This window comes from Diospyros lotus, chromosome 4 (assembly GCF_014633365.1).
Source record: "Diospyros lotus cultivar Yz01 chromosome 4, ASM1463336v1, whole genome shotgun sequence".
In the NCBI taxonomy this organism is placed as follows: domain Eukaryota; kingdom Viridiplantae; phylum Streptophyta; class Magnoliopsida; order Ericales; family Ebenaceae; genus Diospyros; species Diospyros lotus.
Window position 1 is genome coordinate 13,896,686 of NC_068341.1, and position 18,626 is coordinate 13,915,311.

An 18,626-nucleotide genomic window follows, 5' to 3' on the forward strand; every position below is an offset into this window, starting at 1 on the left:
TTCTGCCCAAAGCTCTATTTAAGCAGCATTCAAATATTATAAAATACAATAATTAAAGAGTTCAAGTTTTGGGATGACCGATCCTGCATGGGTCTTGTCGTTTGTGTCATCAATTTTGATAAGTGAGGTAAATCACAGATATAAAATTTTATCTCACTTATACAGAATAATAATTGAACTTATGATTCATTAGTACGAATCTAACATATCACTTGTTCGACCACTTAATATATCTTCTAAAGAGTTCAAATCTTAAGCCATACTTAATAATTATCGGAGCATTTGATTTTATCGTGCCCCGTAATGAATTTTTATATCTTTCAAATGGCACTTGTGTCAACTTATTAATATTTAATCACATATTAATTTCTTCCTAGGACCCATGTATCATTGAATTCTATAGCATATTAGACTGGGTCTTAATTTAATAGGATTTTGATCTTATTGGTTTTTGGTATGGTACTATGGTAGGTAGGATGCCAAAGCCCAACTCGAGGGAGGAGAACTTTGACCGAGACCAAGCTAAGAGGAAGGAGCTACGAGACAAGACATAGCCTTAATTTAATAATAATAAATATCAACTCAACATAGTTGAATTCCATTTCAAATATTGACTCAGGAGTCTCCTAGTATCAATTTGTTACTTCCACCTCGTTTTAAAATATTAATTGATTTTAAAAAGAATATATATTTATAAATGTGTTTTATCCTAAGTAAAAACCCAATTTTACCCCTTGTAATAAATAAAGAAGAAATAGTATAAAACGACAAAGGACACAAATCTTCACGCTGAAAAAGTTCACTAAAATCAAAAGATTCGGGAATCAACCTACCTTTACTATCTGCCATGGCTGGGCCCACTTATATTTTTTTTTAACTGCAGGCTGGGCCGTGAAAAGCCCACTTCCCACTCAGCTCAGCTCAGCTCAGCTCTCCCACTGCCGCATCCGCATTCACCCTGCCCGCCGCCAGTGCCGTTGCCGCCGCCGCCACAATGGAGTCACTCTTGGCCTCTTCTTCCGCTTGTTCTCCGATCGCTTCTCTCGTCTCCCCCGCCACGCGCTCTTCTCGGAGGCCTCGCCGCCTCTCGCTCTCTCTCAGCGGCGAACGCCCTGCGGTGCCTCGCGCGACGGCGAAGATGAGCCTGCCAGAGGAGACGAAGAAGGAGGCCAAGCTGTGGGGCGGCCGGTTCCAAGAGAGCGTCACCGACGTGGTGGAGAGGTTCACGGAGTCGATCTCCTACGATAAGCAGCTTTACAAGCAGGACATCAGGGGGAGCCGCGCCCATGCATCCATGCTCGCTCACCAGGTCGATTCTCTCAATCTTGTTTGTTAGGGTTTTGGTTTGGATCTGTTTGGTTGATGTGAAAAGGCCGATGAGGTAAAGCTGTTTTCGTGCCTGCTTTTTCTTTCCTTTTATGTCCTATTTGCTCTTTCTTTTCCACATTAGCACCTTTCGTTCATCTTTAAACCGATGGTGTGATAATGTCCTTTTTTCTCCATTTCTGCTTTTTCATTCACCACCAGCCGACCTCTCTAACTCCGACGCCGGCGACTATCCATAATCCCTGTCACTGTCTTTTCTGCTTTTTCTCTTCCTTCTATTGATTTCACCACATTCACAGCCTGCTCATGGAGACTAAAGTAACCAGCACTAGAAGTCTAGAATTGAATACACTAAAAGTTGAGGCATTGGACATAAATGAAACTAGGAAAGTATGCTACGCCAAATGCTCAAGAAATGTGGATACGTAAAAACAGACAAACGGAATCCCTGAACAGACAGTGGATTAACCCTATAAATTGAATCGGAAACCATGCATCTCCAATTGAAGTAGATGACTAGGTATCCACACGTCAAATCTAGTTGATATCACTTTTAGAGAAGAGCAATGCCATTCAAATTGAATCTTAAGACACTTTTTATTGTGCACTTTCTTGTATTGCGAGAATTGCTTCTGCGAAGAGTTCTTTTAGAACATTTTTTATATCAGCCAAAGACCATTGAAAACTACGCAAAAGCACTTTCATTCTCTTGAAAATGCTTTTAAGCTGTCCCTGCAGCATGGCCAAACAGTCACCTAGCATCCCATCTGCTGAAAGTGTTCCTTTTCCTGATCTCTTTATTGGAATTATGCATCTTTGAGATTTCAGTACTTTGGTTTCCTTCAGTTTTCTCACATTTTCTATTGAACTCACATATTGGTTCTTTTGTTTCTATTGAAATGCATGCTTGTCACATGATTTTTTGGTTTTGTGTAGGGGCTAATGAGCAACAGCGATAGAGATCGCATCCTGTGGGGCCTTGATCAGATAGAGTGTCAGATTGAAGCAGGTGAGTTTTTGTGGAGGACTGACAGAGAGGACGTTCACATGAACATTGAAGCTGCACTTACAGATTTGGTTGGTGAACCTGCAAAAAAACTCCACACAGCTCGGAGTCGAAACGATCAAGTTTCAACAGATTTTCGTTTGTGGTGCCGTGACGCTATTGATGCAATTCTTTTGCGTATTAAACAACTTCAGGTTATATGATTGTACACTAAACATCTTTATGTTGTTTGTTTGTGTTTTTCTGTATTAGCTTTAGTTTAAGGAGAATATGTGTGAATTGACTGATGCCGCAATAGAACCTTGTTGTCAGAATAATACACTTCTATATAGGGGCGTCTAAGTACTTCCACTGTTCTTTGCATAGACTGTTATTCAAGTATCTTACTCATTTTTCTATTACTACAATGGGATGGAAGTTGCAGCTGAATGTTGTCTGCAAAGAAATCCATTGTTGTTGTTTGTCTCTTATAAGCGCAGACAGAATGAATTTTCTATGGTAAGCATCATTGATTATTGTAAAAAGAAGAGAGATTGAATACTTACACAGTGTTGGAATAGAAAGGAAAAGAAGGATGTACCTTCCTTTGCTTGAGTGTATAAATTATGAATTTCGATCTCTTAATCCTATTCGATCAGCATAAATGCTTATATAATGCTACATGATGGCATAGTTAACCTTGCAGATAAATGTGTATTCTCTCTGTAGAAGTTTCCTTTATGTGTCTTTCTGAAACTGTTTGTTGGTGATCTGCTATGAACTGACAGGTTGCACTGGTGACTTTGGCCAAGAAGAACGAGGGCCTGATAGTTCCTGGTTACACGCATTTACAAAGGGCACAACCTGTTCTACTTCAACACCTTCTCTTAGCATATGTTGAGCAGGTATGTATTGATTAAATTCTTGGGGAATGCTTATATGCATTGTGATATTACTTGTGCTGGTTTCCGTGCAAGTTATTTCATAACCATTTAGTCCATTTGCAAAGAAAAGTGGTCTTAAGGAAAGAATTAATTAACCTTTTATTTTCCTGACTGCATTGATAAAGAAAAGATGCTTTCCTGCTCATGACAGATTATCACTGTGTTGAAAAGAAGAATAATAATCCAATCTTATTCATTCTCAAAGTAGAGCACAACATATATGCACGCCTATCAATTCATATAGGTAGTTTCCTAAATCTAATTAGGCAGCTTGCTAATGAGAGAGTTTCCTAAACTAACTTAGGAAATATGTACAGGAAAGGAAAAATCTCACAACTGTAAAATACAATGAAATACAAGCAAATCAAATTAGAAACAAGATACAAATGATAATAGGAAAGAATCCACAATAGGAAGAAATTTACTCGTTGATTTCTAAGACTTCCCCCTCAAGATGATGAATGTATATCATGCATTCCCATATTGCTCAATATCTTGTGAAAAACTTGACCCGGTAAGCCTCTAGTTAAAACATTCACCAGCTGCCCTCCGATAGGAACAAAGGGAGTACAGATCAGTCCACTCTCAAGTTTCTCCTTGATGAAATGCCTATCAACCTCAACATGCTTTATCTTATCATGTTGAACCGAGTTATGGGCTAATGGTTGACTTGTCGTCACAATAAAGTCTCATAGGAGCTGACCACTAAATTTTCAAGTTTGTTAAAATAATTTTCAGCCAAAGTAATTCACAAATACCTAGGACCATAGATCTAAACTCAGTTTCAGAACTAGACCTTATCACCACACTTTGTTTTTTGTTCCTCCAAGTAACAAGGTTTTCACCTAAGAAAGTGCAATAGCCTGAGGTGGATCTTTTATCCATAAGGGATCCGGCATAATTAGCATCTATGAATGCTTCTAAAGACAAGTCTCTGCCTCTTTTAAACAGAATACCCTTACTTGGAGAACCCTTAAAATAGTGGAGAATCCTGTGCACAGCCTTTAGGTGGCTTTCTCTAGGATCATGCATGAATTGGCTAGCCACACTCACTACATAGGCTATGTATGGTCGAGTATGAGACAAATAAATGAGTCTTCCTACTAGCCGTTGATATGAACCCTTATCCATTGCCCCTGCTTCAAAATCAACTCCAATTTTGTGGTTTGGTTCAATAGGTGTCTTCACTGCCCTACTGCCAAGCATGCTCATTTCAGTCAAAAGGTCCAGCACATATTTATGTTGAGAAATAAATATTCTTTTCTTAGACCGAGCTACTTCAATGCCAATAAAGTATTTCAACTTCCCTAACTCCTTGATCTCAAACTCTCTTGCCAAACATTCCTTTTAATTGTTCCATTCCTTCTTTGTCATCACCGGTAGCTATAATGTCATCAACATACACTAATAGTGTTGTTTTCCTCCCTGAAACTGAATGATGAACAAACAAAGTATGGTCACCTTGACTTTGCTTGTAACCTAATCCAAGCATAACCTTGGTAAACCCCTCAAACTAGGCCCTAGGGAACTGTTTCAGCTCATAGAGAGCTTTTTTCAGTCTACATACAACATTCCCCTCTTTTGTTTGCAACCCAAATCTAGGGGGAACTTTCACATAAATCTCTTCTTCTAACTCCCCATGTAAAAAGGCATTTTTTACATCAAATTGATATAATGGCCAGCCATACATAACTGCCAATGACAGCAACACTCTGACAGTGTTCATTTTCGCTATTGGGCCAAAAGTTTCTAGGTAGCATATCCCATAGGTTTGGGTATACCTCTTAGCTACTAGTCCAGCCTTGTACCTCTCTAGTGTCCCATCAGACTTGTATTTCATCGTAAACACCCATTTACACCCTACAGGTTGTTTCCCCTTTGACAATTTAACCAACTCCTAAGTTTGGTTCTTCTCAAGGTTTGCCATCTCAACCATCATGGCATCCTTCCAACTTTCATTACTCAATGCTTCAAACAAGGTCTTTGGTATAGGAATGGTATGAAAGTTGGTTAAGAAGGTTTTATGGGCAGGAGATAAGTGAGAGTAGGTCATGAACAGATGGATAGGATGCTTTGTACAGGTCAGGGTCCCCTTCTTGAGGGCAATGGGAATGTCCAAGTCATTAAGCCTTCTTGAGTATAGGTAATTGTGTCAGGTTCAGATGTAGCTAGGTTAGGGGATAGCATAGGCTGAATAGGAGATGAAACAGGCTTAGAATTGAGATTACAAGAGTATGGACTTGATTCAGATGGTTCAGCCTGCATAGGGTTAGGAACTAGGGCCTTTCTTCTTGAATACACCTTTAGTGGGCTAAAAGAAGGCTGGAGTGTTTCCCTGTGTATCACATTTAGAGAATCCTTTGAGATATCCTTTGGATGAGATGAAAAATCATCAGAGGAAGGTGAAGGAAGAATAGGGAGAAACAATTCCCTATTCGGTTCCTCCAAGAATTCAATCTCCCCCTTAGGATAAGTATTACTATAATATGGACTTTCCTCCACAAAACTAACATCAGCTGAGACAAAAAAATGTTTGGATGGAGGATGAAAACATTTATATCCCTTTTGAGTGGAGGGATACCCAATAAAGATGCACTTAAGGGCTCTAGGATCCAGTTTACTTCTATTAGGTGAGTGATTATGAATAAAAATCACACAATCAAACACTTTAGGATAGATTCCAGTAGAGGGCTCTGGAAAAGTTTTAGAAAGAAGTTGAATTGGATTGCTGGAATTAAGATTTCTAGACGGCAGTCTATTAATGAGATACGTTGTTGTCAAGGTTGCTTCTCCCCAATAATGTTTAGGAACTTTATTGTGGAATCGCAAGGCCCTTGTAACAGTTAGCAAACGTCCATTTTTCCTCTCAGCTACCCCATTTTATTGAGGGGTATAGACACACAACTCATGGATTATACCCTTTTGTTGAAAGAAATTGGACAAAGTTTGATTGAAAAAGTCCTCAGCATTATTTGTCATGACTCTTGATTTCAGCCCCAAACTAATTCTTAATCATGTTACAAAAATTGGGAAAGATGGTGCACAATTCTGATTTGGTCTTTAAAAGATAAAACCAAACCACGTGTGTGTAGTCATCGACAAACAACACAAACCACCTAGCTCCTGATAAATTTGGAATCGGAGAGGGACCCCATATGTTACTATGAATTAAGTCAAAAGGATGAGAACTATTATTATTGAGAGGGAATAAAACCCTTCTATGTTTAGCAAGCTCGCATCCATCACATTGAAAGTTCCTAGCATCTGATCCCTTGAACAAAGAGGGAAACATAAACTGAAGAACTTTAAAAGATGGATGCCCTAAATGAAAATGGTGAAGCCAAAGTACATCCTTATTAGCTTTAATTAAAAGTGATACAGGGAAACACTGCCCCTTTTTAATTTGACCACTAAGATCTTCTAGGTGATAGAGACCATCCTTTACCCTAACATGCCCAATCATCTTTCTCGAGTCCTTTTCTTGAAATTCACAAAAGGAATGATAGAAGATGGCACGACAATTAACATCATGGGTTAATTTTTGAATAGAAACTAGATTAGTGCAGAGTTTAGGGACATGTAGGACATCTCTTAGGATTAGGTTGTTGTTACTGAAAATATCCCCTTGACTAGCCATAGTTGTTAAGGATCCATCGGCCAACGCAATTTTTCTAGTACTAGGGCATGGTTTGTAGGACACAAATTTGGTAGAGGAAAGGTGGCATGTAGCCCCAGAGTCAAGGATCCAAGTATGTTCAAGCTCTAAGTCTGAAGTATGTAAATTAAATGAAGTGGAAGTAATACCTGTGAAGGCTAAGTTAGAAGAACTTGTGCTTGCACCTGGCCCTTTTTCAAGAGTTCCCAATAAACTCCTTAGCTTCTCTATTTTCTCCTTGTTTAATTCCATTAAATCAGCTTGATTTGTAACTTCACCGTCTGCACTCTGTTGGCTACATAGGCCTGCCCTTTAATTGTCCTTTTTTAGCTGGCTTTCCATGAAACTTCTAGCATTTATCAACCGTATGTATGGGCTTTTTGCAGTAAGTACACCATAGGTTGTCTTTGTTTGTGGTTTTAGCTAGGTCTGAAGTCTTTTTCTCCACCCTGGTCAATCTCTCTTGACCAAGGCCTTTCAAAGTCAATAAAGCTGAACTCTCCATCGGATTTACCTCCTACCTTCCTCAGCCCTCACTATTGAAATTGCCTCATTTAATGAAGGCAACTAAGATTTGCCAAGGATTTGGGCCCTCACTACCTCCTACTCTACATTAAGGCTTGCAAGAAAGTCATAGGTTCTTTCTTTTTCCACAAACTTCTTTTGAATGGCAGTATCCTCACTACACCTTATTTGGATACACTAATAGTGATCCAATTCTTGCCACAAGGTTTGCAGTAAATTTGCATACTCGGTTATAGACCAAGTCCCTTGTTTAGTAGTTGTTATCTTGGTCCTAATTTCATAAATTTGAGCAGAGCATCATTTACCTTAGAATAGGTGATCTTCATAGCTTCCCAGATCTCCTTCCCTGTGGAAAGAAACATTACCGTGTCACTGATTTCTGGAATCATTTAAGTTCGAGAGCCAAGACATTACCAGTGAGTCCTCCTCATCCCAAGAGGCATATGCCAGATTACACTCCTTAGACCCGGTTCCAAGCAAATGACTTAACTTTCCCTTGCCTTTAAGGAACGTTCTAATTAGCGAGGACTACTTGACATAATTTTTACCATTCAATTGGCATGCTGCTTGGATATTTTGCAACTCTCCACTGGTGACCACACCACTGCTGGGACTACTCGAGAAAGGAACCTCATTGGTACTACCAGATTCTATGGTTTTGGTCAAGCTCTGGTTTATGAAAGAAGATCGGATCAAAGAAGGTTTTGGTTTCAAACAAGCTAGGAAAACCTTGAATCAAAAAAGGTTTTGGTTTCAAACAATCGAGAAAAACCTTTGGATTGAGTATAGAATCTAGGGCTCTGATACCATGCTGAAAGAAGAATAATAATCCAATCTTATTCATTCTCAAAGTAGAACACAACATATATACACATCTATCAATTCGTATAGTCAATTTCCTAAATCTAATTAGGCAGCTTCCTAATGAGAGAGTTTCCTAAACTAACTTAGGAAATATGTACATGTCATGATCCTAGGGCTTAACCTAGGATCAGTTTGGGAATCGGAAGAATCCGATTCAGCTAAGCCAAGAACAGAAGGGAATTAAGGAGGAAATTGGAAGAATGAGGGAGAGATTAGAAGAAGTGTTAGGGAGATTAGAGAACAGAAAAAGAGGGAGATGAAGATCAAGAAAGGAGAGAGAATTTGGAAGAGGAGAAAAACAGATTTCAATTCATTAATTTCTTGGATAAGGAAACAAACCATTACAACAACCTTTTATAGGCATATTTTCCTTATAACAGCCTAGCACATGCTCCCATGTGCTTCTAACCACTTGTTAAAATATCTAAAATATCTTCTAACAACTATTATCAACCTATTACTATATTGCCCTCTGTAGATTCTTGGGTCATGGCAGTACAGAAGGAAAAATCTTACAACTGTAAAATACGATGAAATACAAGCAAATCAAATCAGAAACATGATACCAATGATAATAGGAAAGAATCCACAATAGGAAGGAATCTACTTGTTGATTTCTAACACACTGCAATTAGGAGGATACTTTGCTAATAATGAGCAAATTATTTGCTCTTATCATTAAGAGAATGATAATAATAAGAGAACTATTTGCAATTGAGGGAATGATGTGCTAATTTTTCCAAATCATCTCCATCTCCTTTCACAGAAGTTAAACAACAGAAATTAAAATATCTCTCCTTTTTTGAACATATGTTCCAATTTTCTAGATTGAAATTAGTTTTCTGTATTTCTAACTTTGAACATGTTTGTCAAATTTTCTATGGAAAATGAAAATTAGAAATTTTATAGAAATTAGAGATTGAAAACTGGGAATCATTTTCTACAACTAAATAGTCTGAGTTTTTTAATTTTCTGTTTGGAACATTTTCTCATCTGAACATGATTTCTAGTTTTCATTTATTGTAGCCTGTTTTTCACAACTGAACAACTCCTAAAAACTTGCTGTGTAAAGATTTCTGCAAATTCTTTCTGAAGTTCTGGCAACCCCACTTTAGAAACAAACAGTTTTATTCCACTTTAGTCATCAAAGGCCATAATCTTTACTCAATTCTCTTTAACCATCAACTACCCTTCACTGACAAGGTCCAATAAGCTTGGTTGTTGGATACGCTGTTGTTTTGTTGCATTGATGGAGTCAAAAGCTAACTTCATTTTATATTTTTTGTTAATGGCACGTCTAATTTGTCTTAAGACAATGATATCAACCTTGGTTCATCAATAGTCTACTAATCAAACTTAGTCATGCTAAATGCTAAACTGTTGAAAGTTCCAGGCACAAATGGCTTTTGGCTCTCTTGCTGACCAACCTTGGTCTGGATTGTTGGATAACTACATATCTTCTTTTAAGCTTCTCTGAAATTTGGCTGATTCCATGTTTTCACTTCTGACTAACATCTAATGCTCTTTTAAATTCTGCCAGCTTGAACGTGATGCTGGGCGTTTACTAGATTGCAGAGTGAGACTAAATTTCTGCCCTCTAGGCGCATGTGCTTTGGCAGGAACTGGCCTTCCCATTGATAGGTTTATGACTTCTAAAGCTTTGGAATTCACTGCTCCATTGAGGAACAGGTGTGTACTGACCCATTTTTGGCCAATTTGACACTCTTAATGGATATTTAAGTAATTAATTTTGCTTCCAATCAAGATATTATTAACTGGTTTCATCAAAATTGAAAAAAGAGAAAAAAAGATCAGTTTATTGACTTGTGCACCACAGTATGGAATTTCTGGATCCATCCATCTTCAATGAGGAGGTGGGGCATATATTTCCAATTTAAATAATTCACACTGGTCATGTGAACCTCTTTATTTCCTGTCATGACCCCAATGATAGAATAGTAGGAGTTTTCATACATTATACAATAATTGTAATTTCATTTTCATATTTTTTGTTATAGGACTTTGTCCTTAGTTAATAGGCAATTAGGCTGTTTGTTGTATTGTACATGGGTGCATGTGGGAGGCTATAGGCTATATATAAGCCACTGCTGAGGGGGGCATTATGTTTGAATTGATAAATGAAATTCCAATTTCCCTCTCTAGAATTCTCTCTCAATCTCCCTCTCGTTTCTCTTTGCTCTCTCTAATTTCTTCACTTCTTTGTTTCGATTTCCACTCCTTGCTATTCAGTTGTATCCCTTCTCCATTTCTTTCTGCCTTTTCCTCCCTATTCGTCTAATTCTTCCTTTGATTTCTCTCAATTCCCAATTCAAGCCTAGGTACACAACAATTGGTATCACAACAGTCGTTCTTAGGCTATGGTTCATGTAATTTTGGTAGTTGATTTCAACGACTCTTGGCGGAATTAATTGAACAACGATTTGGTGAGTCCGACAAATTCAACAAAGCAGGCGAATCGTAGGAAGCTACGTCATAGGAGCCAACGACTACAACGGAATTGACGATTAGTGGTCGCAATCAGATTTGGAGGTTGTTGATCTATAGTAATCGACAGTGATTTTTGCAATCGGTTGGGAATTTTGGACCGCTGATTCAATAGAAGTTATCAAGCAGCGTGTGAAGGTGAAACCAGTTCCTGTGGCCCTAGCAAGTGCACGTTGGTTGTTAGGCGAAGCAGATTTGGAACGGGTGAGCCTTTCTCAGATTGAATTTCGAAGGGGAAGTCAGAGGTTGACCCTTGGCTACGATTTCGATAATTCTAGGGCTTGAACTTGTAGGTGGAGTCCCTTGTGAGAGGCGGATTCCTCTGACTCCTTTGCTCGTTGATTTCCAACCCCTAGGCAATAGAAATCGATCAATTGTTAGGCGATCCCTAGCGGCAACGGAATTAATTGAAATTTTAGGAGGCGTTTCAGAGCGTTGAATGAGTAACTCATGACACTGGCTGTTCGATCTTCAGGAGAACTAACCAGAGCAAGGTCCTTGGCTGTGATTTCCAACAAGCTAGGCGAACTCCCTAACTACGACAATTATCTACTATTTCTCTGTTGAGTAATTTTCGGTTGAATTTTAGAAATTGAATCCGACGCTCTGAGATTTGAGGCTTGGAATTGGAAGACGACTTGGCCAATTGATTTCGTCGCACAGAGCTTGACTCTCGAGAATCTGAAGGCATAATTCAGGTAATTTTGGTAGCTGATCAAGGTTCGACTATTGATAGGAGATTATTGTGAAATTCAGAAGTGTGTCCAACTTTGGGAGGCGAGTAGGCTAGTGCTTCCAACAATGATTCCAGCAAGTGAGACAGGAGATTCGATAGCCCTAGGCAACTCTTGAAGGCCGATCAAAGTCACTATAACGTGTGATTTATCTCGCTCTTGAAATAGGATTGACTTCGAAGCAGGACAATGCCTGCAATTTGCCACTTCTTGGATTAGTTTAGGGGTGACTGTTGTGAAGTAGATACAGAAAGGAAGTGTTGGATTCAGAATGTACATAACTCCTATTCCTTGGTTGTCAAAGTATACTATTTGTGAAAAGTCGACCGTGAGGAGCAATGCACACATGAGACAATCGGAGTCTCAATCGCAACGGAAGATGCATTTTCAGTTGGATACAACGGAAATCATGAGGAGTTTGGCCAGAATCATGGGACATGGGAAAAGAAAATTGATAATCAGTTCAATTAAAGGCGCAAGGAAACAAACAGTGGGATACATGGAACGTGTGAGGAATTCAGTCGTATGTTACACGAGCAGCTGCAGGAGTTTACGATGATACTGACTAAGAAGAATCACTATCGCTTTCCCACTAAGTTGTTCGATGATTATCACAAAAGTTTTAACTAAGAGGAATTCTTTAAAATAGAGCAGCTGAAGGAGAAGTCAAGATGGTGGGAAACTGATTCACTGCTGACCTCCGATTGTGAGCAGAAGAAGTATTCTGATTTAGGTGGAATTGACGAGGAAGGAAACTGTAATGAACAGGTTGCTAGGGCAGCAGATCCTAGGAACCCATTGATCTTTTTGAAAAAGAAGTTCATGTAGAGGGGCATTCCGGCAAACACAAAGAAAAAGAAGTTGTTGGATTATTTGCATGGAATAAGGAGGTTCCAACTGAAATTCAATCAATATTAAGGAAGTTGGTGCTGGAATGAAAGTAAATTTGTCAAGGGTAACTCAGGACTCTGAAGAAGAAAGGAAATGGGATAAGGAGATCCGTACAGGCCACATTTTACAAGAGCAGGAAATTGAAGATTTGGTTGAGAATCAATCTTAAATTAGATCGAAGAGGAGAACTACTATGAAGATGGCTTTCATACATCTGATAGACCGGGCAGGGATATTGGTTTCATCAGATAATCTAGTTGTAAATCATGTTGGGGAAAAAGGTCGAGATGGAGGCCTTGTCTCAGTCACTGGGGAACCTTCGGCTGTGATTGAAGTTGCAATAGCTCCTAATTCTAATGCTCACAGACAGCCTTGGTCTGAGTATCCAAGGCAAGTCTGCAATTCTACATTGTGGCATTTCCTAGATGATGTTGATATTTTTGCAACAAAGCATGGTCGTGGGTTGAATGGGAATACAGTAAAGGCAACTATGAATGTAGGCCCACCATTCTTACTTGTATTGGACGGTAATGAACTACTAACGGTAATCACTAACATGGTTAGTCCTCCCTTTAGACTCCAAGTTTCAGCTGCTAACTATATCAATCCGGGTGTGGCTGATTATGTTCTTAAAGTGGAGATCAATTTTGATTGGACAACTATTGTACGAGGTGGTTGTAGTGGGGTTGAACTCGATCAGGTTGCTTCTATTGAAGTTCTGGGCCAAATTATGCCCGGAATTGATCTTGGAAACCTTAGAACGAAGAAAAAGAGGCCTAGAATGAGAAAGAAAGAAAGAAGAATAAAACAAATAAAATTGGTATTGGATAAGAGCAGTGGCCCAATTGCTGCAAGTTTTTGAGGACAAGAACTCTCTCAAGGAGGGGAGAATTGTTATGACCGTAAGAATCCCCAATGATAGATTAGTAAATAGAATAGTAGGAGTTTTCATACATTATACAATAATTGTAATTTCCTTTCATATTTTATGTTATAGGGCTTTGTCCTAAGCTAATAGGCAATTAGGTTGTTTGTTGTATTGCACATGGATGCATGTGGGAGGCTATAGGCTATATATAAGCTACAGCTGAGGATGGGGGCATTATGTTTGAATTGATAAATGAAATTTTGATTTCCTTCTCTAGAATTTTCTCTTAATCTCTCTCTCATTTCCCTCCGCTTTCTCTAATTTCTTCCCTTCTCTGTTTCGATTCCCTCTCCTTGCTATTCAGCTGTATCCTTTCTCCATTTCTTGCTGCCTTTTCCTCCCTATCCGTCTAATTCTTTCTCTGATTTCTCTCAATTCCCAATCCAACCCTAGGCTAAACCCTAGGTACACGACATTTCCTTCCATTTTCACCTTCTCCAGAACAATTTACACTAGATGGTTCCTTGTTCCACAAATTTGAGAGTTTATTTTACAATATATTAGTGCAATTTGTATATTGCATTAAACAACATGCATATGTGTGCGTCTTCTGGTCTCTTTTCTTTCAGTCAGTTATACCTTCAAAGATTCTTTTATTGTTGCTATGGTACAATATTTATCCAAAAGCTGTTTTCCTCATTCTATCCATTCTGTCATTACTGCTATGAACTGTAGTCTGTGGATAGCAGTAACCTGGTGATGATAGTGATGGTTATAATTACGATAATTATGTTGTTTGATTCAGGAGAGGGGTGAATTGAGTCAATAAAGTTTCCAATGAATTTTTAATTCTTTTAATCCTTTTTATTTGTTCTATGTATTTAAGGTAGAAGTATTCAAGCTAAGAAATCAACACATGACAAAGACACAAGGCAATTTATAGTGGTTAAGTGCCAACCACGCCTACGCCCACACTACAAGGTAAAAACCACCTTGTATTCCACCATTAATCCATTGAGGTTTTCAATTCAAGTTGACATCAGAAACTTGATTCAGGCACTCCTAGATTTGGTTAGGCTCTAGGTAGCCTAACAACACAATAAGACTTTAATATAAATGGTTACTGATTTGTTCAGACTTGGACCAAGCAAAGAAAAAACTTTTGAAGCACAAAACAAGAATACAAAAGAGATGGAATAGTTACTTTACAATTCTGCAACACGAAGGTTTATGAATGGAATTTTTATGGTTCTCAACAGTGCTTCTTAATTGAATGCACTTTCCTAAACCTTCTTTTTGTTGTTGTTTTAAGGGCTTATTTATAGCCCAACACCCTCTTGAAGCTTATCCAACTGCTAGTTTGTGTGTAAAAGGTTGAAATTGACAAACCTACAACATATCAGAGTGTACAAAAACTAACTGTTATAGCCTGACAATCAACTGTATATCGACTATCCTAATGGACAGTTGGTTGCTGTGTCCACGAAGGCAGGAAATTCAAACTGAAGCTAAGTCAGAATCTCAAGGAGATTGATTGCCATCCTTAGAAATCGACTCTTACGTCTACTTCTGAAGTCTGGTTGTAAACAGCCTAATTGAGAGGTCAGTTGAGCCTCATGACAGCCCAGGAGGTATCCAAGAATCCCGAGTCTATTGCAAATAAGGTGACTGCTAGAATGACAGCTGGAGTCCAAATGCAATCCTACTCAATTGTGTCTTCACAAAGTAAACTGGGTGTCAACTGCTGGGGCCAGTGACCAAAAAGGTTGACTAGTCATCCATACAGTCAACTGTTGGGTCCACAGCTAGAGCTAGTGACCAAAGAAGGTTGGTTGATCTTCAGATGGTTGACTGGAGGTCAACTGTTGAAACTAGTAACCAAAAAAGGTCAACTCAAAAAAGGTCAACTGTTCCATCCAATAGTGTTAGGTTGACTGTTGGAATGAGTTTCTGGAAAATTTCAACTGTCACCTTGACGGTTGTTACACTATTATTGGCATCCAGGATGAAACTTAAGGCTGGAAAATGCTCAAATTTAAGTTTGCAAAAATTTAATTATGCTTCATAAGATCTGTCAATCATCAAAATAATTAATTAATGGTCCTTCATCCTTCAACTAATGTAAGCTGGCTTAACAAAGACTTTTGATAATAATAATAATAGACAGTGTAAAGCTAGATTTTTTCCCCCCATTTTGTGTATGTAATGTATTTTTCTACATTTTTGGCATCTGTTTTAATTTTTATTGGGGTGAGGAGGGGCACTGGCAATTGGTGGAGAGAGGAGGAAGGAAATATAAAAGATAGATATGGGTCAGTTGTAGCATCTGACCTATTTGATGGTGAATTAATAGACAAAATATGAAATTGAAGTGCAAAAAGTTGAATGGTCAACTTTGATGAATCCAAAATACAGTAAACGAACTGTAGAAAGAATGTTTCTTGCAGTTTTAAGGCTGACGTTTATTCCTATAATTGTTCACCATGTGGTCCTCATACTATCATATGTTTTAAATTCTTGTCCTAGTATGCACAAACCATGAGCATCTTAGCTTCCCATACTTGAGAACATTTCTTTAATTAAGCTTGTATAATGATTTTGTGACAGCAGGTAACTGGTAGTTATAAGTTTACACTAACAGGATTTTTTTTTGGTTGGAGGGGGGGGGGGGTATCTGAAAGAAAATTCCAAAATATTTCACACCATACATCTTCAGTCTCATCAAAGGGGCTTTCATATTTCTGTGGTGCAATGATTCCCAATAATTTGCCAGTGTTCCAAGATTACATTTGAGTTAATCGTAGTATGCAGTTACTTTTGCTTTTCTTTTTACTGGGGTTAATTGTAGTTTCTCATGACATGGTAACGCCAAGATATTCACTTACTAGTACCATTTTACTTGCTGCCCATACGAATTTATGCAGTGTACTTGAATTAATGTCCTATAAATCTTACTTTCTCCCCACTTCTTTAGTTTGTGTGTTTACTATCAGTCTTGCTCTTTTTTTTTTTTCTGTTTATGTTCCTTGCAAGTTCATGTATCTTATGTTAATGAGAAATGCACTGTGTAGTTTTACATGTCTCCCTAAGATATGACAGTGAAGAACTTTCTTCAAAGTTCTTAACCAGAATATCCCTTTCAAACTGAGTGATTCAGTTAGATGGTGGACAGCCAGATTCTCTCCCAGAAGGGAACTGTTGATTACTAGGTTCGCTCCAGAACAAAAAGGTTTTACTTACGGCTATCTTTTGTCCTTTATTTTTCTTCCATATCAGCACAAATTAGTCCCAGAAATCACGATTGAAGTTTACTTTCATTTGCTTTGTGTATGTATCTTCTTCTGTTCTGCTTTTGTGGTGGTAGCTGGTTTTCTATTTCATGGTGACATTATTATTTCAATAGCATTGATGCAGTCTCAGATCGGGATTTTGTCATAGAGTTCCTTTCTGCTAATTCCATCACAGCAACTCATCTATCCCGGATTGGTGAAGAGTGGGTACTGTGGGCCTCAGAGGAATTTGGATTTATTACCCCTAGCGACTCTGTTTCAACTGGTAGTAGTATAATGCCTCAAAAGAAAAACCCAGATCCAATGGAACTTGTTCGCGGGAAGTCTGCTAGAGTGATTGGAGACCTGGTTTCACTTCTTGTTTTGTGCAAGGGGCTTCCTCAAGCTTACAATCGGGATTTGCAGGTAGGTCCAGATTGCATGTGTGCGCTATAAAATCAGGGATTTAGCTGAGTATATTGCTGCTTAAAAAGCATTTGAATCATTTTGTCCCATTTCCTGCTAATGCGTTGTTTAAACTTTTTCTATGGGGAGCAGAGCTCACCCTGCCTTTTAACATTTGATTTGTCTTTTATTCTCTCTCATGAACTTTCCCCCTTTCTAGAGATTCATATGTAACTTTCTTCAAGCAGGAAGATAAAGAACCTGCATTTGACAGCGTTAAAGCAATTATGGGAATGCTGGAAGTGACAACAGAGTTTGCTCAGAACATAACCTTTAATCAGGAGAGAATACACAAGGCTTTACCAGCTGGTCATCTTGATGCCACGACGCTCGCAGATTATCTTGTGAAAAAGGCATGTCCAGCCTCTAAATTGCTCTTTTCTTTTGACCTTTCAGGCTCTCTTCCACCAAGTAATTTCAGATATTCTACTTTCCAGTACCTAAAAACAGCTGTTTTAAGTACCCAACTGCTTTCATCTTCCAAAACAACTCGGGCAAAATTACTTACCTTACCCACTCCTGTTGCAAACGACTGTTAAGTTTAATTGTAAGTGAAGTTGTTGCTTGATGGGAGATTATTTGACTTGGACTTGAGATTGCTGATATGTTGTAAACAGCTGATATATCACACACATGGAATCAAAGACTTGCATATTATACTCCACTAGGTGATGTATAATAGCTTGGACTTAAAGAAGTAGTTTCTTACACTACTTATTTTGAAATAAATTCCAGAGTGGTTTTCTGATTCTTTTTTAATGAAAAATGACTCTTGGTCTGCTGAAGTGCCTTTCCTATCGAATTCAGCTGAAACACACGCCCACTTTTCCCAGAACTAGATATATTAATGGATGGATCCATTTAAATACAAATTTATATGCATATTGCAGCAAACTGGGTAGGACCTGTTGATCAAGAAATTTGTTCTGGAATACAGTTTACTTTGACAACAAATATATATCCACTAGCAACTGACTGAGCTCTTTCATTCTGTCTGCAGGAAATTCCTTTCCGAACTTCACACGACATAGTTGGGAGGGCTGTTGCTCTGTGCTTTTCAAAGAACTGCCAGCTTCAGGATCTGAGCCTGGACGAGTTGAGAAGCATTAACCCAGTGTTTGAAGAGGGTGTCTATGATTTTCTTGGAGTGGAAAACTCAATCCAGAAGTTCAGCTCATACGGTTCCACGGGCACGGCATGCGTAGCTAGCCAACTCGAGTACTGGATTGCTAAGCTCCACATCAAAAGCGATTGAAAAACAGTAATGAATGTGGAAAGCGTCTGCAGATCAAAGTACTAGCTGTTTTTGGTAGATCCCATTGATGAAAAGTAGCAATGGAATGAGATCCACAGCATTCGCTTCTAAAAGGGCTTATACTAGGTTATCTGTTCTGTTGTATGCAGAAGGTTTTGAGACATGTAGTAGTAGTAGTAGACCCTTTTGTAATGTCAATTTAGCCTCTGGATTTGATCGAGGAACCAACCTACTTTTGATTCCAGCTCCTAATTAATGCAATGTTTTGTGTTCCATGCAACACTTAATGGGGAGTTTGGTACAGGTGAAATTTTAAGATTCTTGAGAATGTTAAGTTGAG

General features: G+C 38.5%; 1 protein-coding gene across 1 annotated transcript; it reads left to right on the top strand.

The window, feature by feature from the left end:
* Positions 1-919: 919 nt before the first annotated feature.
* LOC127799055 (argininosuccinate lyase, chloroplastic) lies at positions 920-18,566 on the top strand. The gene is made up of 7 exons (XM_052332766.1): positions 920-1,309; positions 2,263-2,526; positions 3,100-3,216; positions 9,840-9,988; positions 16,701-16,992; positions 17,220-17,384; positions 18,032-18,566. The coding sequence occupies exons 1-7, from the start codon at positions 995-997 to the stop codon at positions 18,284-18,286; spliced, it is 1,557 nt and encodes a 518-aa protein (XP_052188726.1). The 5' UTR covers positions 920-994; the 3' UTR covers positions 18,287-18,566.
* Positions 18,567-18,626: the final 60 nt, after the last annotated feature.

Bases quoted from the DNA above. Each gene is read 5' to 3' on its own strand.
- LOC127799055 (XM_052332766.1), top strand. From the start codon at position 995: ATGGAGTCACTCTTGGCCTCTTCTTCCGCTTGTTCTCCGATCGCTTCT. The intron at 1,310-2,262 runs GTCGATTCTCTC...GGTTTTGTGTAG, and splicing joins CATCCATGCTCGCTCACCAG to GGGCTAATGAGCAACAGCGA. The intron at 2,527-3,099 runs GTTATATGATTG...ATGAACTGACAG, and splicing joins TGCGTATTAAACAACTTCAG to GTTGCACTGGTGACTTTGGC.